Here is a 20,179-nt window from a genome sequence, read left to right as displayed (position 1 = left end):
GAAGCAGCATGGGAGGAATGGCCAAGTCAGAGAACAGGGAAGGAAATGAAGAGTAAGAATGTGTTATTTTCGCTTCTGCTGCTGCTACAAAACTCTGTCAAGCAAATTCTGAACAAAACATCAAATGGCCGTCATGATAGTGGTTGGTATCTTCCTCTGACTTCAAAGCTGTGTTGGGATGCAGGGCGTTTTGTTACGACCACTGCAGCTAGAACATACAACTCAAATGCTGATTAGTGGAGAAGACCTGATTCTTTCCCTTGTTGCTAAGGACAAAGGGGAAAGCCAAGAGCCGACTCCACCACCCACAATCTGCCGCGTTTTGTCTAAAAAAACCCAAACCTTTTAACAAGGGCAATCGGCTCAGTTCCATCTGAAGCAGGCTTATCTTTTTTTTCTTCTTCAAGAAATATTAAGACATTGACTGTGAACCAGCCAAAAAGTTCACTCTGCAGAGAACTGGAATAAGCCCAGCATCTATAAAGATTGCCTCCCAAGAAACTGTCAAACTCAGAAGAGGTTTCTTTACACTCGTCCCAGGCATTGTTCTCCACTTGCCAACACAAACAGGTAGCTTTCCATTCTATGGCTCAAGCCAAATGAAGAGAGAGAGAAAAGGAGCAGACCACAAGAGAGAGAAGGCAAAATGCCAGCTATCTTCAGCTGCTTTATACTGAATCAGACCACTGGTCCATCAAAGTCAGTATTGCCTACTCAGACTGGCAGCAGTTCCCTGGGTCTCAGGCTGAGGTCTTTCACATCACCTGCTATCCAATACATTTTAAACTAGTTGTTCCGGGGATTGAATACAGGACATTCTGCCATGGCCCCTTCCCATCTTGTATTGTCAGAGATCCCTTTGAGGAATCTGCCTTTTTTTAGTTATCTGAGCAAAATGCCAAACATACATCAACCCCCAAGTAATTCAATAGAAACACCAACTTGGCACTTCTGTTCAAGCCTGAATGAAAGCAAACACAAGATACTCCTCAGTTCTTGGGGGTAGTGGCCCCGGACAGTGAGCTCCACTGGTGCTACAATTTTGTAACCTGTCTTGAGTCTCAAAGAGAAAGACGGACTGCATATGAAGCAAGTAAAAACCAAGCCATACACTGAATATAGGGACATTGCTTTAAAGCTCCCATCGTTAACATGGCTTCTCAAGTTCTTCCATACCACCCCAACAAAACTTGGACCAATGTCTTTTGGTTGTTACTCTATATAGGACTGTGCGCGGTGAACTTCCGGTACGGCGCGTTAGCGGGCAGGCGGGGGCGCGAGGTGCTCCGTATATAGGACTGTGCGCATTAATAGCACAATATAAGTTATTTAATTTGGGTCATTTACATCCTGCCTTGCAGTCCAAAGCCTCTTTGGTTCACTCACAACTCAGTTAAAAAAAGATACAAATATATTAAAGTCCTAACCAAAAAAAGACACTCACACAAGGTAAAATAATATAAACTAAATTATCTTAAAAATAGTTCCTCACAATCCAAATAAAAGTACATACAGAGAGATGCTAAATTAGAGCATGAACAGGGCAAATTAAACAGCATAAATGGTGGTGCAGTGATACTGTCAGAGGATTTTTTTAAAAAAAGAACTACCTAACAAATCAAAGCAAAACACCACATAGGATAAACCCCTAAAATGTAAACAAAACCATCTTTATCCAAAGCTAGAAACTCGTAAAGAGCCAGACACTCCTCAATAGGGACCCAAAGTACTTACCTCGTTCTCCTCACATCCATTTTATCCTCACAACAACCTGGTAAGGTAAGCTAGACTGAGAGTGTGCAACTGGCCCAAAGTCATCCAGTGAGCTTCCATGGCAAAGAGGGGTTTCAAACCTGGGTCTCCCAGATCATAGTCTGACCACTGCACCACAACAGCTCAGCGGTGGGGAGGTCATTCCAGAGTTGGGATCCCACTACCAGGAAGGCCCTGCTTCTGGTAATGGTCAGTCAGTAACTGGCAAGAATGGGTACACTGTTAACTACACTGGTTGTTTGCCTCTGCAGCCCGACATCCAGTCCTGACCAGTGTTCCCTCTAAGCTGAGTTAGTGTGAGCTAGCTCAGTTTTTTAGCCACCAGCTCACACATTTTTGTCTTAACTCAGGAAGGATGGCTCCACCAGAGCAAAGTAATTTATGCAGTAGCCAAATCACTTGCTCACAACATTAATGCCAGTAGCCCACAAAGTAGAATTTTTTCTCACAAGACTCCACAGCTTAGAGGGAACATTGGTCCTGACTCTTTACTTCTCTTCCAGATCCATTCAAGCAGGAGGGGGTTTGCCCCCTTTTAGAGAGAAATTATAAGGGTCCCTCAGAACCATATTAAAAATGAGGGATGACTGCTGACCTTTGGTTTTGATTGTCTCTCACGCTGAGAAGTGAGAGGTGAGTGACATTTGAGTTATATGTAATAATATCTGTTTGCTCAGCACTCAGAGTCTCTTGTTGCAGCTGGCAGTGCTCTGCCCAGAGCCAAGGAACAGAATACTTGATTGTCACGGAGGTCAGGAATGCAAGACAGGAATCACTGGAGTAAAGAAACCTACCCCGAGATGAGATTTTAGCAATAAGAGAATCACAGATTGGATCCAATCAACATTCCTTCTCAAATTCAACTTATTGTAGTTCCTGTTTCCTGGCTTTTTGTCTACCCCAACACTGCTATTCTGGTGGTCCCAAGAGACTCCTCTTCCCTCTATTGCCGAGGGAGAAGCTGCTAGAACCCCATGCTAGGATCCAACCCTGTGGACTCTAAACAGGGATATTAGTTTGGCTTGCTAAAATCCCCCCCCCCCCCCCCGTCACATACATGCACTCACATTTTTGTAATTAAATAATCTAAAACATGCCTACTCTGGCCCCATCACATTTTATTTATGTCAGAAGAAGCATTCCATGACAGACTGGTTCTCCTTCTAGTGGTGGGTTTAGTAGATACATCAGGCAGAGATGAGATGTCTTTGGAGAGCCGACATGGTGTAGTGGTTAAGAGCGGCGGACTCTAATCTGGAGCACTGGGCTTGATTCCCCACTCCTCCTCCACATGAAGCCTGCTGTGTGACCTCTGGCCAATCTCAGTTCTCTCAGAACTCTCTCAGCCCCACGGTAGTCATGAGGTGCCAGTTGTGGGAAGAGGAATGGAAGACGATTATAAGCCACTTTGAGACTCCTTAGGGTAGAGAAAAGCGAGACGTAAAAGCTCTTCGGGGAGGGTGGGCTATAAATGTGAAAAATAAATAAATAAAATTCTTTGGAGGCTGTCTTGGTGACCTCATGGATACAACTGGTTCTCATTTCAGGGGAGGGGCCTGAGCACCCCCAAAAGGGCTATGTGTTACTATGCCAGTCAGGCATTCCTCAACTAAAACCAAACCCCAAACGAAAAACCTGACCAGGTTGCATTTTTTTCCCTGGCGTTTTGAATAAATCTTGAGCTGGTTTCAGTTTCAATCACAAAGTGTTTGCAGATGCTAGGAGTATTTTTTTTTTAATGATATTCTTGCCAGCAGGTATGGAAACATTCTTTTAGAGATGCTGGGGTTAAAACTTGTTCCTGACATTTATAATATTCAGTGCTAAAAAAAAGCTAAAAACCTCACAGAAAAGAATAATTGCTCCCACAGGGACCAATCCACAGGTCACAAGGGTTCTCTCTCTCTCTTTTGCACTTGACTGCAACGGAGCCTTGGAGGAGATTTTTTTCCCCCACCAGTAAAACCCGAACTTCAGTTTGCAGTCTAATCAAAGTTTTGCTCCTCTGCACAGAGCTGAAGGAAAGTGCCACTCCAGTTGCACAGAACAGATGGGCCCCCAAGAGCTAGAGGGAATATGTGTGTGGGGGGGAGATAAATAGGGAGAAAATAAATGGCTTTTTAAATTTAAACCATTTTTAATGGGCAGATTAATTCCCCCCCCATGCTGAATTAAGCAGGCAAGGAAGGGGAGGGGAAGTTCCCCCCCCCCGAGAAATAATTAATTACCGGCAATTTCGTTTGTTATGCTTATTAGTAAATGTGAGATTTTCACGCACAGGGCAGATCGACACTATTCAAAAGACAATAAAATTGTATTAACAATAGTTCTAGGTCACAGTCTGGCTTGCAATCCTACTCTGCAATCTCCTCTTATTTATTTACTTATTACAATGGATGCCCGCGGAACCCACCACTTACTCAGAACCAGCTCCAAGAGTAAGCCAAGGCAGTGACTTTGTGAACTGCATCTAAAACACCCACTCTACTCCCAGATGAAATATCCTGAGACAGTGAGACTTTGTCTGCCATACAGTTAACACTGTTCAAGAGGATTCATTTGAGTTTAGTGGCACTATCTGAAGCTCTGAGTAAGGGTCTGAATTCTCCCTTGGTTGTTTTCCTATGAATTTCGAATTCTCTTGTTATATCCCACATTAAGATCCGTCTGGTGATGTTTCTTAACAGGAGTGGCAATATTTAGAAGAACAACAGGTGTATGGATGGGTGGGAATCCAAACACTTACTGAAAGTTTAGGAATTACCAGAACTGAACGCGAACACTTTGCAAAAACGTTTGAAAAGCGCAACTAGGTAGGCAGGTAGTTAGGAAGCCCTGAATATTTGACCTGCGTATAGACACTGCCTTACCAGATATGGTCACAGAGACCAGAGGACAATTTTATTGTATTCAACTATTTTTATTTAAGACAAGTATTATTATTTAATTATTTATATCCCACACTCTCCCCAAAGCAGCTTACATCATTCCTCCATCTTATTCTCCCAACAACCCTGTGAGATAATTAGGCTGGGAGTGCGGGACTGGCCCAAGGTCACCCAGAAAGCTTCCACAGCAGAGTATGGATTCGGCCCTGGGTTTGCCCAGATCCTAGACTAGCATTCAAACCACTACATCACACTGGCTTCCAGTCAGTATAAATGTGGTCCACTTCCTAATTTGACCCAAATCCACCCTAAAGCAGCAGCATCACCAAATTGGGGGCCCTGTTTGGGAACAACAGCAGCTTATACATGTTTTTAATAAAATAAATTAGTAAATAAGGAAGAAACTCTCTTCCCCTTGCTCCTCATTCCTGTGTTATGAAAGTTGCTTGCTTACGATCTACATCCAGGTTATCGAGAAATGCCAGATTATCTAGAAATGCCCCCAATCTGGACAATGAGAGACACAAACCACAAAAAGGGATTCACTGAGAAAGTGACAGAGGTCCTCTACAAGTCTGCTGAAAGGAATGCTGAAAATCTGTATGTGAAAATGCAGAAAAAGTTCATCAAGAGGAATACAATATGTCGTTGGACTGGAGAAATTAGCAAAACGAAGCAATCAAAAAACTACTACTAATGTGGACTTTCTAATGTAACATTAGAAAGTCCACATTAAGTAACATATACTTCAGATACATATGCTATGTAACAGGTTCTACTCAATGTTTTAATTTCACTTCGGGGGTTTTATTACATAGTAAGCCAACTCAAGAGCCTTTGGGCTGGAGGGTGGAACACGAATTGATTAATAAAATAAATTAAGGGAAGTCAGAGATACAAGGGGGGGGGGAGAGAACCTTCCTCCTGTTTCCACTGTCTTTTTTCAGAATACAGCTGAACTTAAGGTTGCAACATCTGACAGTTTATTATTAATGGACAAAATTAATATTCTAGACATTCTGCTCTGAAGCCGTCGACATTTGCGCCCACAGAGCTCAATTATGCGGCATTTGTGGTTACAGGAAGAGGAGAGTCGACGTGTAGAAAATGCTGAATTGTCCATTGCTCAGCATGTACATCGCATGGTCTATAAAGGCCCAACTGGGCCATGGCTTCATTTTCATCAATTTGAATGGACAGGAGGAAAGATAAGTAGCAAATGAAAACGCAACGCAACCCTGCTTGCTTCACCCCAAAGGGGTCTGATATATATACCGAGAATCTTCGCTCCTTGTTGGAAAGGATAAATTAAGCCTACATATCATGTATGGGTTTGGGCTTTGTTTCTGGATGCAGAGATAACCAATATTCAGGGGTCAGTTTATACATGAAACAGCATCCTGAATTGTACCACAAACTGAGGTGATCCTAGCTCCATGGGGAAAAGCACATGCCTTGAATGCTGAAGGTTCCAGGGTGAACTCTTGACAGGTAGATTCTGTAAGCAGAGCTGGGATGGTACTTTACCAGCAGCCTTGGAGAAGACAAAGTTGCACTTATCTGTAACTATTGTCAGAAGGTTCCAGGGTGAACTCTTGACAGCAACCTTGGAGAAGACAAAGTTGAACTTATCTGTAACTATTGTTCATTGAGTATCTTCTGTGCAAGCACACATGGGGACTGTGCATGAGCAGGCCTGCCATTGGATAGGTCTTTACAGCTAAATCCTCCAGGGGGCACTGTGTGCCAAAGCCAGATGCTTGTTCTCACCCGGGACCACATGCTCCTGCACAGCAGCACCCCCTACCCACAGTACCTCTAGCGCTGTCGAAGCCAGAGCATGCAACAGGGCAGGAGGGAGGGTATGTGGGCCTGCACAGAAGATACTGATGAACAATAGTTACAGATAGGTGCAACTTTGTTTTCATCATTGATCTTCTCTGCAATTCTAGCAAGCTACTCACCAAGTGGTGGGGCACAGTCTTCTAACTTGAACAGCGAATGAAGAACTGCCTTGCCCACCTGAGCCTCACATCTCGCTTGCAGATCAAAAGCATAGTGACCTGCCGACAACCAGGTGGCAGCTCTGCAGATGTGGATACACTAAGCTCTTCACCCAAACAGAACAAAGATCATGTCCGTCATTTTGGGTCATCTTCACCCCACATCGGGAGCACGACTTGAAAAGGGCCTTCTGAACAATGGAAAAGCCGACATAGCTTCAGCAAATCTGGAAGAAAAAAACTCTGGACTGTAGCTGGAGACTCCAAAAACACGACCTTCTCCTTTGGCAGCAAAAGAGGAACTGAGGATAGAGGGGCACTGCTGCACAGGACCACGTGGTCCCTAGTGGGGACAGACTTCTAGCTCTGGCGTGCAGTGCCCCCTGGAGGCTTTGAGCTGTAAAGACCTATCCAATGGCAGGCCTGCTCATGCGCAGTCCCCATGTGGGACTAAACAGAAGATTGATGATGAACACATCAACTATTTTCCTAGGTGGACCAGTGGCCTTACTCAGTGTTGGCAACTTTACACATTGAGATGCCGACTCCATTTTTTATACTGCCCTTTCACTAAAGAGCTCAAGGAAGCACGCGTGGTTCTCTCTTCATCCATCTTATCCTCCCAAGATTAGGTCAAGTTGAGAGGCAGCGACCAGACCAAGATCTCCCAGGAACCTCATGGCAATTGGGATCTGAGCCTGGACCCCCGATATCTTAGTCCGGCACTCTAACCATTACAACCACATTAGCTCACAATTGTTTCAGGATGGTGGGGGAGGGATCGTGGTTGAATGCCCTACTAGGATAGCGAAAGAAATCCCTCCTTCCACATAGAAAACTACCACGTCAAAGAGAAGATTAGGCCAGTTTGGTGTAGTGGTTAAGTGCCCGGACTCTAATCTGGAAGAACAAGCTTTGATTCCCCACTTCTCCAGTTGTAGCTGCTGGATGGCCTTGGGCAAACCATAGTTCTGTCAGAGCTGATCTCTCAAGGACAGTTCTGGAAAGAGCTCTCCCAGACCCACCTACCTCACAGGGTGTCTGTTGTGGGGAGGGGGAGGGAAAGGAGTCTGTAAGCCGCTCTGAGACTCTGAGTGAAGGGCGGGGGTATAAATCCAATCTCCTTTTCCTCCTTTGTGTTCAATTTCTATCTGCAGGGATTCCCCTGCCCATGGACATATGAGTCCCACCAACTGCAACCTACCAAAGCCCTTTGTTGCAGAGTGGGCAAAAAGAAAACATTTGAAAAGAACCGTTTTCCCTAGGTGAAGCTTTTCTACCTAATTCTGATTAATGGATGAACTGGGCCCCCATCTCCCCCAAGAAAGTCAGTGTGGTGTAGTGGTTAAGAGCAGCGGACTTTAATCTGGAGTGCCTGGTTTGATTCCCACTCCTCCATACGAAGCCTGCTGGGTGAATTCTTCTCAGCCCCACTGATCTCACAAGGTGCCTGTCACAGGGAGAGGAAGGGAAGGGGATAAGCCGCTCTGAGACTCCTTAAGTTAGAGAAAAGTGGGGTATAAAACTCAACTTTTCTTGTTCAAGGGAAAGGAAAAACAATTTTGAAGACATAAAAGCAGATGAAGGTTGATGCTCCTTTTAGAACTTCTTCAGAAATCGGATCATTGTAGGTTTGACTTAGATGAATTGGATTGTTTTTAGGACAGCTTTAAATGCACAGTCTTTGGACTGGATCTTTCTATTAGTGTCTTAAGATACAACCGAAGTCTGTGGTAAATTCTCCCCACCCACCAAGAAAAACAAATCAACAGTGTAAGGGGGGGGACAGCCCAAGTGACAAAAGCCTCAAGGTTTAGACTGTAGCGCTAGCCCATAATGGTTACCTACTTGGAAGCTCTGGATTTGTAAAAAGTAAAAAATTTATCATGCTTTATCAGGCAGGATGGAGGTACTTTTGTTTGGTATTTTAATTATGCATTATAAGATGCCTTGAGCCATGAGGAGAAGTGGGGTATAAATGTTTTAATTAACAGAAATAAAAGGGAAAAGAAGAATCCAAGGTGGCTGGGAACAAATTAACTCTAAGTCCAGAAAACAAAAAACATGCCATAGAAAAGGAACCTTCAAACAACCCATTTAAAGCTCTTTTGATAGAACCAAAAAGCCTGAATTGCCTGCAAAGTCCTCCCTCCCTCGGAAAAATCTACCTACAGTCTCTCCCTGTGGTCCCATCCAAGAGGGATTCCCACTGTCCAAAAGATCCCCCACCTACCCAAACACCCCAATCCCAGATTGTCATTGTAGCATCTACCACAAAATGGCAGGGGTCTGGTGGTGAACTAAGAATTGGCACAATGGGTCTCTCACGTTTACCATTTGGATACACACAATGGGAACGTCTATAGAACAACAAGCAAGACTTGTGAATAGCCAGTTGCCGGTATACCTGTGGCAAATAAAAAGGCCTCCAGGCAATCAAGCCACGATTGAAAAAAACAACAAAACCTGGAAGAGAGCTGATGTACAAACTCTCTCTTAGGCATCAATAACTTGCATTAGCTTGTGAGAATGGACAGGAATTATTGACTTGTTTGCAGGACTGCAGAAAGTTAATTTGGTTGGCAACGAGTAAGCATTTTGATGGATTCCCTAGGCTTCCTGTCTCTGTAGATCTGAAGAGTTACTTGTTCCTGTTTGGTGGCAACTGTTCTAACACAATTGACCTGCAAAAGATTGTCATTTTTCTCAGGAAGACAAAATGGCAGGATTCAGACTGTGCAACAGAAGCTGAAAGCTGCCCCTGCCCCAGTTTGTTTTGCTTTTCGCTACCAATTTTGAGAGAGAGAGAGAGAGAGAGAGAGAGAGAGAGAAAGAGAAGGAGGCGGGGGGGGGAAGTCAACTTGCACTCTTCCCCTTCACCAATCTATGATGTAAAATGTGCTATCGGATGACTCCCATCAGTGACACCACTGAAAATAAATTTTCACTTCCCTGCCTCAGTGGAATATGTGGAGTACTAGAACACAGGAAGGGAAACAGCACTTTAGAAGTGAAAGGGTTTTATAAAGAACATCTCAATTTTCAGTTAGCAACAGCTGAACAAGCAGGGCCCATCATACAAAGGCCTGAATACCTTGGCACATTTTTTTTCTATATTCTCCTTAAGTCTTTGAGACTGCTCCAACAGAAGAAATCAGCAGTTCACAACCCATCAAGTACACAACGGAAAAGGACACCCGTCTCCCACAGAGTCCTCAGCAATGGAAGACTGTCGTCATATGTGTGAACTATGCATATATGCTATGAAAATCCTGCCTACACACTGCATTTTTATTATTTTCCAGTTATAAACTTTACTACTTTTTTCTCGGGGGGTGGGAGGGGTTGCTTGTTTTTGGACCTAGGCAGAATATTACTTTTTGTGCTTACCTGTTTCAGTGAGCTGTATATAAGTAGAACACCACAGTTTGTTGTGGTCAGCACTGTCTGTATCAACATTTGTTAAAAAATCAGGATAATACCAGAATTGGCACCATTCTAGGACACAAGAACAAATACAGGATCCAATCCCACCTTTATAGGGATTGATCAAGCCAGTACAGGTGCATTAACCAACATAACTCACAGCCAATTGGGGAGGTGGGTTTCTCCAGAGGCCATGCCAGGGGTCTGGGACTTCAAACACTCATACAGGAGATACCAGATCCACTCACCAGCATATGGTGTGAAAAAAGCAAATTCCACGCTGGCCGTAATTAGAAAAGGAATAGAGCATAAAACAGAAAAAGAAGAAGAGTTGGATTTATAGCCTGCCCTGCACTCAGTGGCTTACAATCGCCTTCCCTTCCTCTTCCCACAACAGACACCCTGTGAGGTAGGTAGAGCTCAGAGAGCTCTGAGAAAACTGTGGCTGACCTAAGGTCACCCAGCTGGCTGAATGTGGAGGATGAGTGGGGAATCAAACCCAGTTCTCCAGCTTAGAGACTGCTGCTCTTAACCACTACACCAAACTGCTGCCATCATATTGCCTTTATATAAGCCTATAGTGGGACCGCACTTGGAATACTATGTACAGTTCTGGTCACCACATGTGTGAAAGGATACTGTAGAGCATGAACAGGTGCAGAAAAGAGCAACCAAAGCAGGGGGCTAGAGCAGCTGCCCTGCAAGGATCAGTTAAAACACTTAGGGCTGTTTAGCTGTGGTGTGCTCTCCATTGCTCTACTGTGCCTTGGAATGCCAGTCTTTGCAGTCCTTTGGTTTGTGTGACAGGAGACAAAAGCAGCAATACAGTCCTTAGGGGAGAGTGTGGGCAGTGCATGAAACCTGGCTCATGAGATTTACTCATCTGTGCAGCAGTGTCTGTGGCAAGCTTCACATGTGCAAGATCAGGGAGCGAAACTGGGACCAGATTTTAAGTCAGAAAGTTTTCTTGATAGCACAATCCTCGAAGCATCATACTACTGTAAAATGGCATTTGTTTCCAGCTACTCAACCATAAGAGTCAAGATTAATTCCTTAGAAACATGGGCCTGCCACTGAAAAGGGCAGCTCTGTGTCAACAGCCCTCCTCCTCCTCCTGACCTTCCATCATTGTCTTCTGCAAGTAGATAAAGACTTTATTGTTTTGTCCGGCATTCCGTCACTGACCCTTCTTGCTGTTTAATTGGTGTTTTGGGGGGGACGGGGTATTTTTTTGTATTTTTATGTGTGTGTGTGACTGCATGTGCACCTGAAAATCATGGCGACCCCTGGTGACTGACCCCTACTGGGGGCCTGGAGGATATTCAGAGAGTTGGCTTATAAATCCTGCCCCCGCCTCCCACCTCTGGTATCCCTTGGTGGTCTCCCATCCCAGTACTTGCCAGAGTCGACCCTGCTTCGCTCCCAAGATCTGACAAGATCGGGCTTGCTTAACCGGTGTTTTAACTGTTTTACATATATGTATTTTAAAGCTGGTTTTAATGTTTTTGTTTCACTTTAATGTTTTTGATCACTTGCCACTTTGGGGACTCTAAGCTGGGTGGAACAGCAATGTCAAGTAGTTTGAAATAAATAAAGACAGATAATAAACATCACATAGAATGCAAGCAGCCTCTTGTCTAAATATTTTAACGTGAGTTACCCCACCTCATGGTGTTGTGGAGGAGCGATATCCCAAGACATGATTCTATTGACTTGAGTTACCGGGGGGGGGGGGGGGAGCACCTGAGAAGGTAATTTGCAGTCCTGCTTCTATAGGAATCAAAATCATGGATTGGATTCAACCACTTTTTTGGCTGTTGAAAATGGAACAATGTGAGCCCCTTAGTTCATCCCAAAAGGCTATGCTGGAGGTCACATATGGGATGGGGGCTGTAGTACGGAGAGGAAATGGGCGAGATGAGGTGGAAAATCTGGCTGGATCCAACCCTTGAACAGGTTTGATTTACAGCAAGTCAGTTCGGTTTCAGCTGCCTCAAAGGAATCCCATGCACATTTTAATTGTGGGAGTAAAGAAAATGGACTTGCTAGGTAACAATTCTGCAAGTCTACAGTCATGTTGAAACCTTTCGAGTCTCTCCCACACTCAGCTTGTTTATGCAAAACGAATCCCCCATGCTCAGTGCACATGCTTCTGAGAAGGTCAGAAGACAATACAACATCTGCTGGCATGTCAGGAATGCTTGTTAAAAGCATGCACCTGTTGTTTGGAATGTCAGAAACAAGGCATTTATTTCTTACTGACTGAACGTTTAAAAAAGGTTGTTTCTGATTCTAACTTTTCAAAGAATCAGCAGGCTCTCCTTCAGAAGAAATCCTGGCCTCTTAATATTGAACACTAAACAAATATATCTGAATAGCTGCAGTAAGTATACTTTAAACAATGAGTTCAGTTAGAAGACAATACGGCACAAATCAAAAGAAGAAAAACAAACCACTCCAGGCAAAGAGGGGAAAGGGAGGGGCGGACTGTAGCACCTCTCCTCTTTGCTCCAGTAAGGATGTGAACAGTCTTCCTTTTCTTTTCTGTGCCCTTGGGGGGAGGGGGGGAGGATAAATGAAAAGGCATGAACCGTAATCCGTAAGAGAGCTCTGCGGATCTGGAAATTTAACACCGACAGATATGACAGCGACGCGTCTGATAACCTAAGCCCTGCTTAAGAAATCAGGGATGACAGTGAACAGAATACTGAATAAAAGAGGTGGATTTGGGCTCTCTAGTGCCGGGAAGGGCACCCGCATCTGTGTGTATACACAGGCGCAGAGCTACGCGATGCATATCAAAAGCCAGGAGGAAACGGTTGGAGGGAGGGGGGGAGAAGCTCCGTATTGACACCACTGTCACTTCAAACGAGTCACAGCTGAGACCTCATGGGGCATTTGATTTCCTTTATCCCACTTAGGCTATTGATTCTTAGCAAGCGGGGATGGAGGCTAGCCTTGGCACCAGATTAAGGTGAGAGAAAGGGTGTGTGGGGGGGAGATAAGGATCTAAGCTCCGGAATGGGGAAGGGGAAGAAGAGCTGAGACAGAGAGAAAGCCGGTTAACAAGTCAGGCTTCATTAGAACAACACGAGGGAGAACAGCAACAATAAATCCAGGGGCAGGGAGGCTCCCCCAACTCTTTCAGGAGCTGGTCCACTTCCATCCCACAGGAAGGCATGAAGGTCTGGCAATGTACGAGGTGGCAAGAACATGAAGGAGAACTTCTGAAGCACCAGGAGTGCTGAGAAAGTTAAAACAAACCCGAGTCTAGCGGCATTAGCAAAATGTCATTCCAGCACAAGCTTTTGTGGAATAGAGGCTAGGTCACCAGCAATGTTCCCTCTAAGCTGAGTTAGTGTGAGCTAGCTCACACTAACTCAGCTTAGAGGGACCACTGGTCCCCAGACAAGAAAAGTGTAGCGATGGGGGGGTGGGAGGGTATAAGACAGAGGCTCAGTGAAACAATGTCCACTCAGATCCAGTTTTCTTCTCATTGGCCAAGAGATGCACATTTTCCCCCACCTACAAGGGATACAAACAATATGCAAATACAGACACTGAAAACGGGCCCCACAGTTCATTCAGTTATGTGAGGGGAAAACAGAACTCCCACACCCCAACGTTTTGTTCTATGGACTTCCAGGAGGAGTCAATTGCCCGCACCTCGTCTTGCCTTCAAAAGTGCCACAAGTCCCTTGGATGAACCTACACTTTGTTAGTGTCAAATACCAGACTACTAGTCCTTTAGACTACCGCTACAAGGTTTCAGTTGTCGCACAGTGCGGAAATACTTCTATCGTCAACTCCTAACCCTGGGTCAAAAAAGTGAGACCAGCAGTTCTCTCACTGCTCTAGTATTTGGGGCCTTTTGAACGGGATGTGTATTTATTTAGAAAATGTACTGCTTTCTGTGACCTGCTGTCCCAGATATCAGCTTTTCAAGTAACGTGACAGTTCCCAAGATCATATTTGTATAACCAATGCCCCAAAGTCAGTGCTGTGCAGTGATTAGAATGTCAGACTAGGATCTGGGAGACCCAGGTCCAAATCCCCACTGTGCCGTGGAAGCTGGCTGGGTGACCCGAGGCCAATCACACACTCTCAGCCTTACCTACCTCACAGGGTTGTTGTGAAATTAAAAGGGAGGAGAGGAGAATGATGTTACCCACTTTGGGTCAAAGGCAGGGTTCTAAAAGTAGACAATAAGCAATCCCTGTACAAATGGGGAAGGGCCACAGGATCTCCTTCAGTAGAGAACCCCCCCCTCCAAGGGGGATCCTGCATCTGTTTGCTAGCTACTCTACCCCACCTTCCCCTGGATCCACCGTGCCCCTTCTACAACATCCACAACCGGTTCAGTGAACGCTCTGCCTGACAAAATCCCTTAGCTATTATGGAGTCACCCCTTGCCTGTGGCCAAGGCCCTCTCAGGACCTTGAATTTGGTGCTGAGCCTTAGAAGGTCCTTGCGGTCCAGGCCAGGCCAGGGCTTTGTCCTCTGGGATGCCATGTTGCATACACCCAGCCAGACTGGACACTCACTTGCACCACTGATCACACCCCCTCCTGGGCAACTGAGCCCAGAGTGAAGAGGCAAACGGCAGAAGGGGACTGGTACTCTTAGCTTTGACAGATTCCGGGATACCAACCCCGCTCACCTGTCCACCAAACTGTTGATCAGCCCTTCTCAAAGCTAGACAGAGCCAACCGCTTGATAAGGAAGAGCCCCAAACCCAGCAATGTGCGGGTAACCAAATGACATACAGGAGTCTCCCCAGACTGGAGCTATGGCCTCATGTTCCAGTAGCCCTTTTACAGACAACTCAGCCAACTCCTAGAAGTCAAACCAACCTTTCATTAAAGCTGAATAGAAACCGCGTAATAAAGGAGGAAGAGAGGAGCATGCTCACAGTTACAGTATTTCTCCACTCAGTTGTATTATTGATTTGGTATTATTTAGGGCAGTTTAACTGTATGGAATATTTTCGGGCCATTCCTGACCCTAGTTTTCAAAGACCCTGCAACAGGAGCAGCTGCTCTATGGAGCAGAAGGGATCTGTTGTCTCTTGAAGACAGAGATCACCCCTAAGAGTCACCCAGCCTTACCCTCGACAGAGCTGGATCGAGATCCTCTCTGACCACCCTATCCTTTCATCCTAACCAAAGCAGCAAGAAAAGCCATAATTGCTTACATTTGCCATGACCAAATAAATCAGTGCCAGTGCAGTGTCGTGGTTACAGTGTCAGACTAGGATTGGGGGATGTCAAGGGCTCAAATCCCTCACCCTGCCCTGGAAGCTCTCTGGATGACATTAGACAATTCACACACTCTCACCCTAACCAACCAGGGTTGTTGTGAGGGTACAGTGCAGGAAAGGAAATATAAACTGCTTTGGGTCCCCCATTGGGGAGAAAAGAGGCATAGAATCAAGTTAAATAAAGTTACTTTGGTTAAAAAAAAAAAGTACAGAATGCATGGGATAGACCATCAAGCTTTACAAATAGACAGAGAATAATGAAAATGGCTGTTAATTGTAGAAGCAAAAGGGGGCCCATACACTCAAATGTTCCCAGCAAGGTTTGTTTTGGGGTGGTGGGGGGGGACGGTGTCTCATTCTGAGCATATCAGCAAAACAGAAGGCAAGAGGCAGTCTAAAGAGAGGTAGAAAGATTCTCCCCTTTCCAAGCCAGAACTTCACTTCACTGGGAATAAGGGAGGCTGCATCGAGATCTGCGATGTTCTCCCTTGCCACGAAAGATATATTAAAAAAAAAACTTCTGTCTCACAGGCCACTTCTAGCCATCTTACCAACAATACATATATTTCCCCTATGCAAATTAGCACTAGAAATACCTTCCCATCCTTCTCAAAGATGACATTGGGAGTGGCGGCCAGACACTTTCAACACTTTGCTTCCCAATTTTCACCAAGCAGCTGGATTTGCATCTCTCAGGCCCCGGTCACATGGGCCGGATATCGTGGGGGGAGGGAGGCGTGGCTGTTTGTCCTGCAGCGAAATAACGTGCGACTGCGCAATCAGGCGTCCCCTCGCGGTCCCGTGGTTAGGGGGGAGGTGCTGATCACACGACGCGCCAAAGAAGCGGCGCGGCACGGCAAACGGGGTTGTGTTTTGTTTTGTTTTAACCTGAAGTATGTGCATGCCCCGTTGGGTGCTTGTGCGCATCCCTGGAGACTTCGGGGGGGGGGAACCTTTTCGCAATGGGGCATGGGCGGGGGTCGGATGCCACTGGAAACGCGATCAGACGCCCGCCCTTGCCCCGTGGTTTCCGGAAACTAGTACCTCCGAGGAACTAGTTTTTTGCTGCACATCTTTGGCAGGAAGCCTTGGTTGAGCCACGGGAGCTCTACGCTTCCCAGATGTGGCGGTGAGATTGCGCCCAGAAAATCCGCCTATCTTCCGTCTCTCTAGCGTGGCTAATGCTCCGTGTGACTGGGGCCTCAATTTTTTATTTTTTATTTTGCTTTGGCAGGGGCTGGGTCAGCCGACAAAGAAGAGGGGTCCCCTCCACTTCCACACCTTCCCAGTCATAACAAATACTGGTGCCATAAGGGAGGCAGGGGGCAATGCTAGGCCCCGCTCGGCCCTATGCGCACCTGGAAGGAGATCTGGTAGTGGGAGAGAGAAGGAAGAGAAGCTTGGGAGTGCTGATGCAGAAGTGGGTAGGAGAGAGTTGGGCCACTGTCAGAGGAGGGCTCTGTAAATGCACTCTTCATTAGGAGGCCCTTGTGTCCTGGCAAAGCCGCAAAAGACAAGCTTGACAGCTAAAATCCAACACTGTAAACCGGTGCGATTCAGAAAGGTTCATTCTGTAATCACCTCCACGGTATTTCACAAGATATTCTCCAATCCCACCCAGAGGGAAGGAAGGAGGAAACACCTTGCATATTCATGTTACCTTCCAAACCCCTCAAACTCTTAAGAAAAAGTGCTGAAAAATAGCATCATGGTATATTTCACTGCAAGATTGGAGAGAACAAGGATTAGCTTCAAAAAATTGTTCATAATGCAGGATATATGCTAATACCACCCACCCACCCAAAAAACCCCTGCATTTTGGTTTCATCCACGGGTGGTAGGGGGTTGAGGCCCATTCACTGATCTTCATCTCTACAGAGCTCCGATTTCCCTCCCCCACCCTGTTCTCTGGGCTGAAAATGAGGGCTGGAAAGCTTCGGTTATGCCCTGTTTTGTCTGATACGGCTGAAAGCATGTCAAGTAAGTACTTCCCTCTGAGACACTGAAATTCGTTATAATGGGATCCCAATCTCTATCCAAATGCCACTTGACAAAAAAAATTATGAACCAAGTGTTAATTACCTCATTAAAAAACGCCATGTTTTTTTTTAATGAGATAAGCGAGATCAGAATAGACACCACCTAATGACAAAAAAACACCCAAATGCACGGCAAATTTAACTTCCGAGAAAAGGTGATGCCGTCTTCACACTACTCTGTAAATAATCAAATTAAGGATTTATCATTAATCCATGCAACTTTAGGAAAATAAGAGGGGGAGAGAGAAATAGAAATACGATACAAGAAACTTCTGGCACTTTCCCCCCTGCAGAATTATATCAGGATGCAAATTGCAGGGTAGTTGTTAGAGTGTCGGACTAAGGATCTTGGAGACCCAGGTTCAAATCCTTGCTCTGCCACGGAAGCTTGCTGGGTGGCCTTGGGCCAGTCCTCTATGCTCAGCCTAACTTGCCTTGCAGGGCTGTTGTGAGGGTCAAATGGACGACAGGAGACCGAACTAAGCCACTTTGGGTTTCCACTGGGGTATAAATGACGTAAATAAATTAATTGTTGGTGGTAATAAATCTGGCCTGCAGCACAAGCTGAGGAGCTCTTCAAGGTCTTTTAGTCTTTCATTCTGTTGCAAGTCAGACCTCTCTTGTATTGAAAGCTACACAATGCTCTATGTCTTCCTTTACTGTGACTTCGGTATAAAATCTGTGATGGTCTTCAGTTAGTGGGTCTCTACACATAAATTGTACCCTGACCTAAGGTGGGTTACAGGCAGGGGCATTGCTGCGGTTACTTTTTTTTCTTGAAAGAGAGAGAGTTTGGGCCATTTAGAAAGGAGGGCAGTGGCCCAGATGTCATTTCTCTCATCACAGCACAATAAACTGTACCTATCCAAATTCCCCTTTTCTGCACCAGTACCCTGCTATCCTTGTACAACTTATCACTCTACACAGAAAAGCAGGAAGAACTGTTCTGTATAATTAAAAAATAAAAAATTGCTTTAAAAGGAGTCCTGGGATTAAAATTGATCTTATTGGGTGCAAATGTCTTCATACTCCTCAGAATTACTTCACAGGAGAATAAAACGCGGGGACTATGTTTAATGCACCTGAGTGTCTAAGCCCTGGTGCCTATAAGGACCGGTTTGAAAGCATGTCAGCAATGTACCTGCTGGTGTTTCAGAAGTGAACAAAGAGACAAAGCCTTTCCGTTTGTTAGGAATGAACCTCCCCCTCGGCCTGTGCAGTTCCTTGCCACGCCCCCCCACCCCACCCCACCAAGAAACTATGCAAAATAGCAAAAAGTGCAGAATCGGCAGCCGCAAAACAGAAGCAGTTATGCAGATCAGCTCAGGCTGCAGATGGCACACATCTCTTAGAATTCGGCCTCACTGGGCACTGGATTTTAAAATTCCTTTTATCAGCTCAAGCTATTGTTTAAGCATAGAAATTGACATGCTGATACTTGTTTCCACCTGTCCTCCCCCCGCCACTCCTTGTTTATCAAACAGTTGGCTCACCAATATTCCTCGTATACTTAATAATTAACAAGAATGCCTTTGCCTTCCTAATCAGGCTGCTGCTGCACTCTCTGTCGCTGGGCCCACAGTTGTTCAAACCCTATCCTGGTACAAGTTCAGCGTGGGTTCACTTCTGCAGCTTCCCGCATCTTTGGCAAGCATCTTTGCTTTCTATCCCTCCCCCATGGGAGTGCCACGCCTGTCCTGGTGAACTCAGGCCAAACTTGCACCATTCCACACACCCCTGCAGACGTCCACTAAGAGGCAATGCAGCACTGACAAGGGCAGGACAATGAAGAACCATACTCTCATTAAGGAAACTGACACAGCAAACATGAATCGAAATGCATAAACAAAAAGCCGGCAATATTTGTTCCGGCTGCAGCAGAAATCTCGGCGAGCACTCCAGGACATTTTATGGCCCTCCATAAATACTTGTGTTCGTACCAGGCACGACCGTGTTATTCACATCCATAAAAGCCGGCTTTATTGGAAGCCATCAAGCAATAATAACGGCTATTAGGTATAGTTTCTGTAAATTACATAAAAAGTCAGCAAAGAGAATTATGCTGCTTTAAACCATATCTAAAAGCAATCAAGCGCCGTCTAATAACATGAAGGAAACTGATGAAATGCCGTCTGTGTAATAAAATAATATTTCCAGCACCACCTCGAAATGAGCTCATGTAATTGCCATTAAATCAGCATCATTTGAGCTTCATCTGTTGCGTCTCCCGCTAACAAAGACAGACTTCCCCATAACTTGGTCACTAGGATCAAAAGGGAACTCACCTCTCCAGTTCGTATTCCTTCATTCCCGCGTTTACAGCTCTCATTACCTATTGGCAAAAACACAAGACATACCCTAACAAACCTACTTATGTGGCAAAGGGGCTAACCGGAAGAACTCATATATTGTGGTCATTTGGGGGCAATCCTGCAGTTGGGTATGCAGACTGCACATAAAAAGGCTGGACCTTGTGCACATTCACAAGATTTGGTGAAGAGTGCAGATGTAGGCTTGGGCCCTACCAAAAATGAGCACTGACTGAAGCACTGCCAGAAGCAGAGCATGATTTTCACACTTCTACCAACCTGTCCCAGATAGCCCAGGCTAGCCTGATCTTGTTAAATCTTGGAAGCTAAGCAGGGTCGACCCCAGTTTGTACTTGGATGGGAGACCACCAAGGAAGCCCAAGGTCACTAGGCAGAGGCAGGCAATGGCAAAACCACCTTTGAACATCTCTTGCCTTGAAAACCCTACGGCAAAGATGTCAAACTCATTTGTTGCAAGGGC

General features: G+C 45.4%; 1 protein-coding gene across 1 annotated transcript in view; it reads right to left on the bottom strand.

Annotated features, from left to right (window-relative positions):
• The window catches only part of PEPD (peptidase D), a 226,760-nt gene that overhangs the window by 103,201 nt on the left and 103,380 nt on the right, over positions 1-20,179 (bottom strand). The window contains exon 9 of the mRNA XM_015423842.1: positions 19,675-19,721. Within this exon, the coding sequence (XP_015279328.1) occupies positions 19,675-19,721 (47 nt within the window). The remainder of the gene's footprint in view (positions 1-19,674; positions 19,722-20,179) is intronic.

Source organism: Gekko japonicus, unplaced genomic scaffold, assembly GCF_001447785.1.
Source record: "Gekko japonicus isolate JY-2015 unplaced genomic scaffold, Gekko_japonicus_V1.1 scaffold225, whole genome shotgun sequence".
Classification (NCBI taxonomy): domain Eukaryota; kingdom Metazoa; phylum Chordata; class Lepidosauria; order Squamata; family Gekkonidae; genus Gekko; species Gekko japonicus.
The sequence above is the reverse complement of the archived record's forward strand: the minus strand, read 5'-3'. Positions and strand labels throughout refer to the sequence as shown.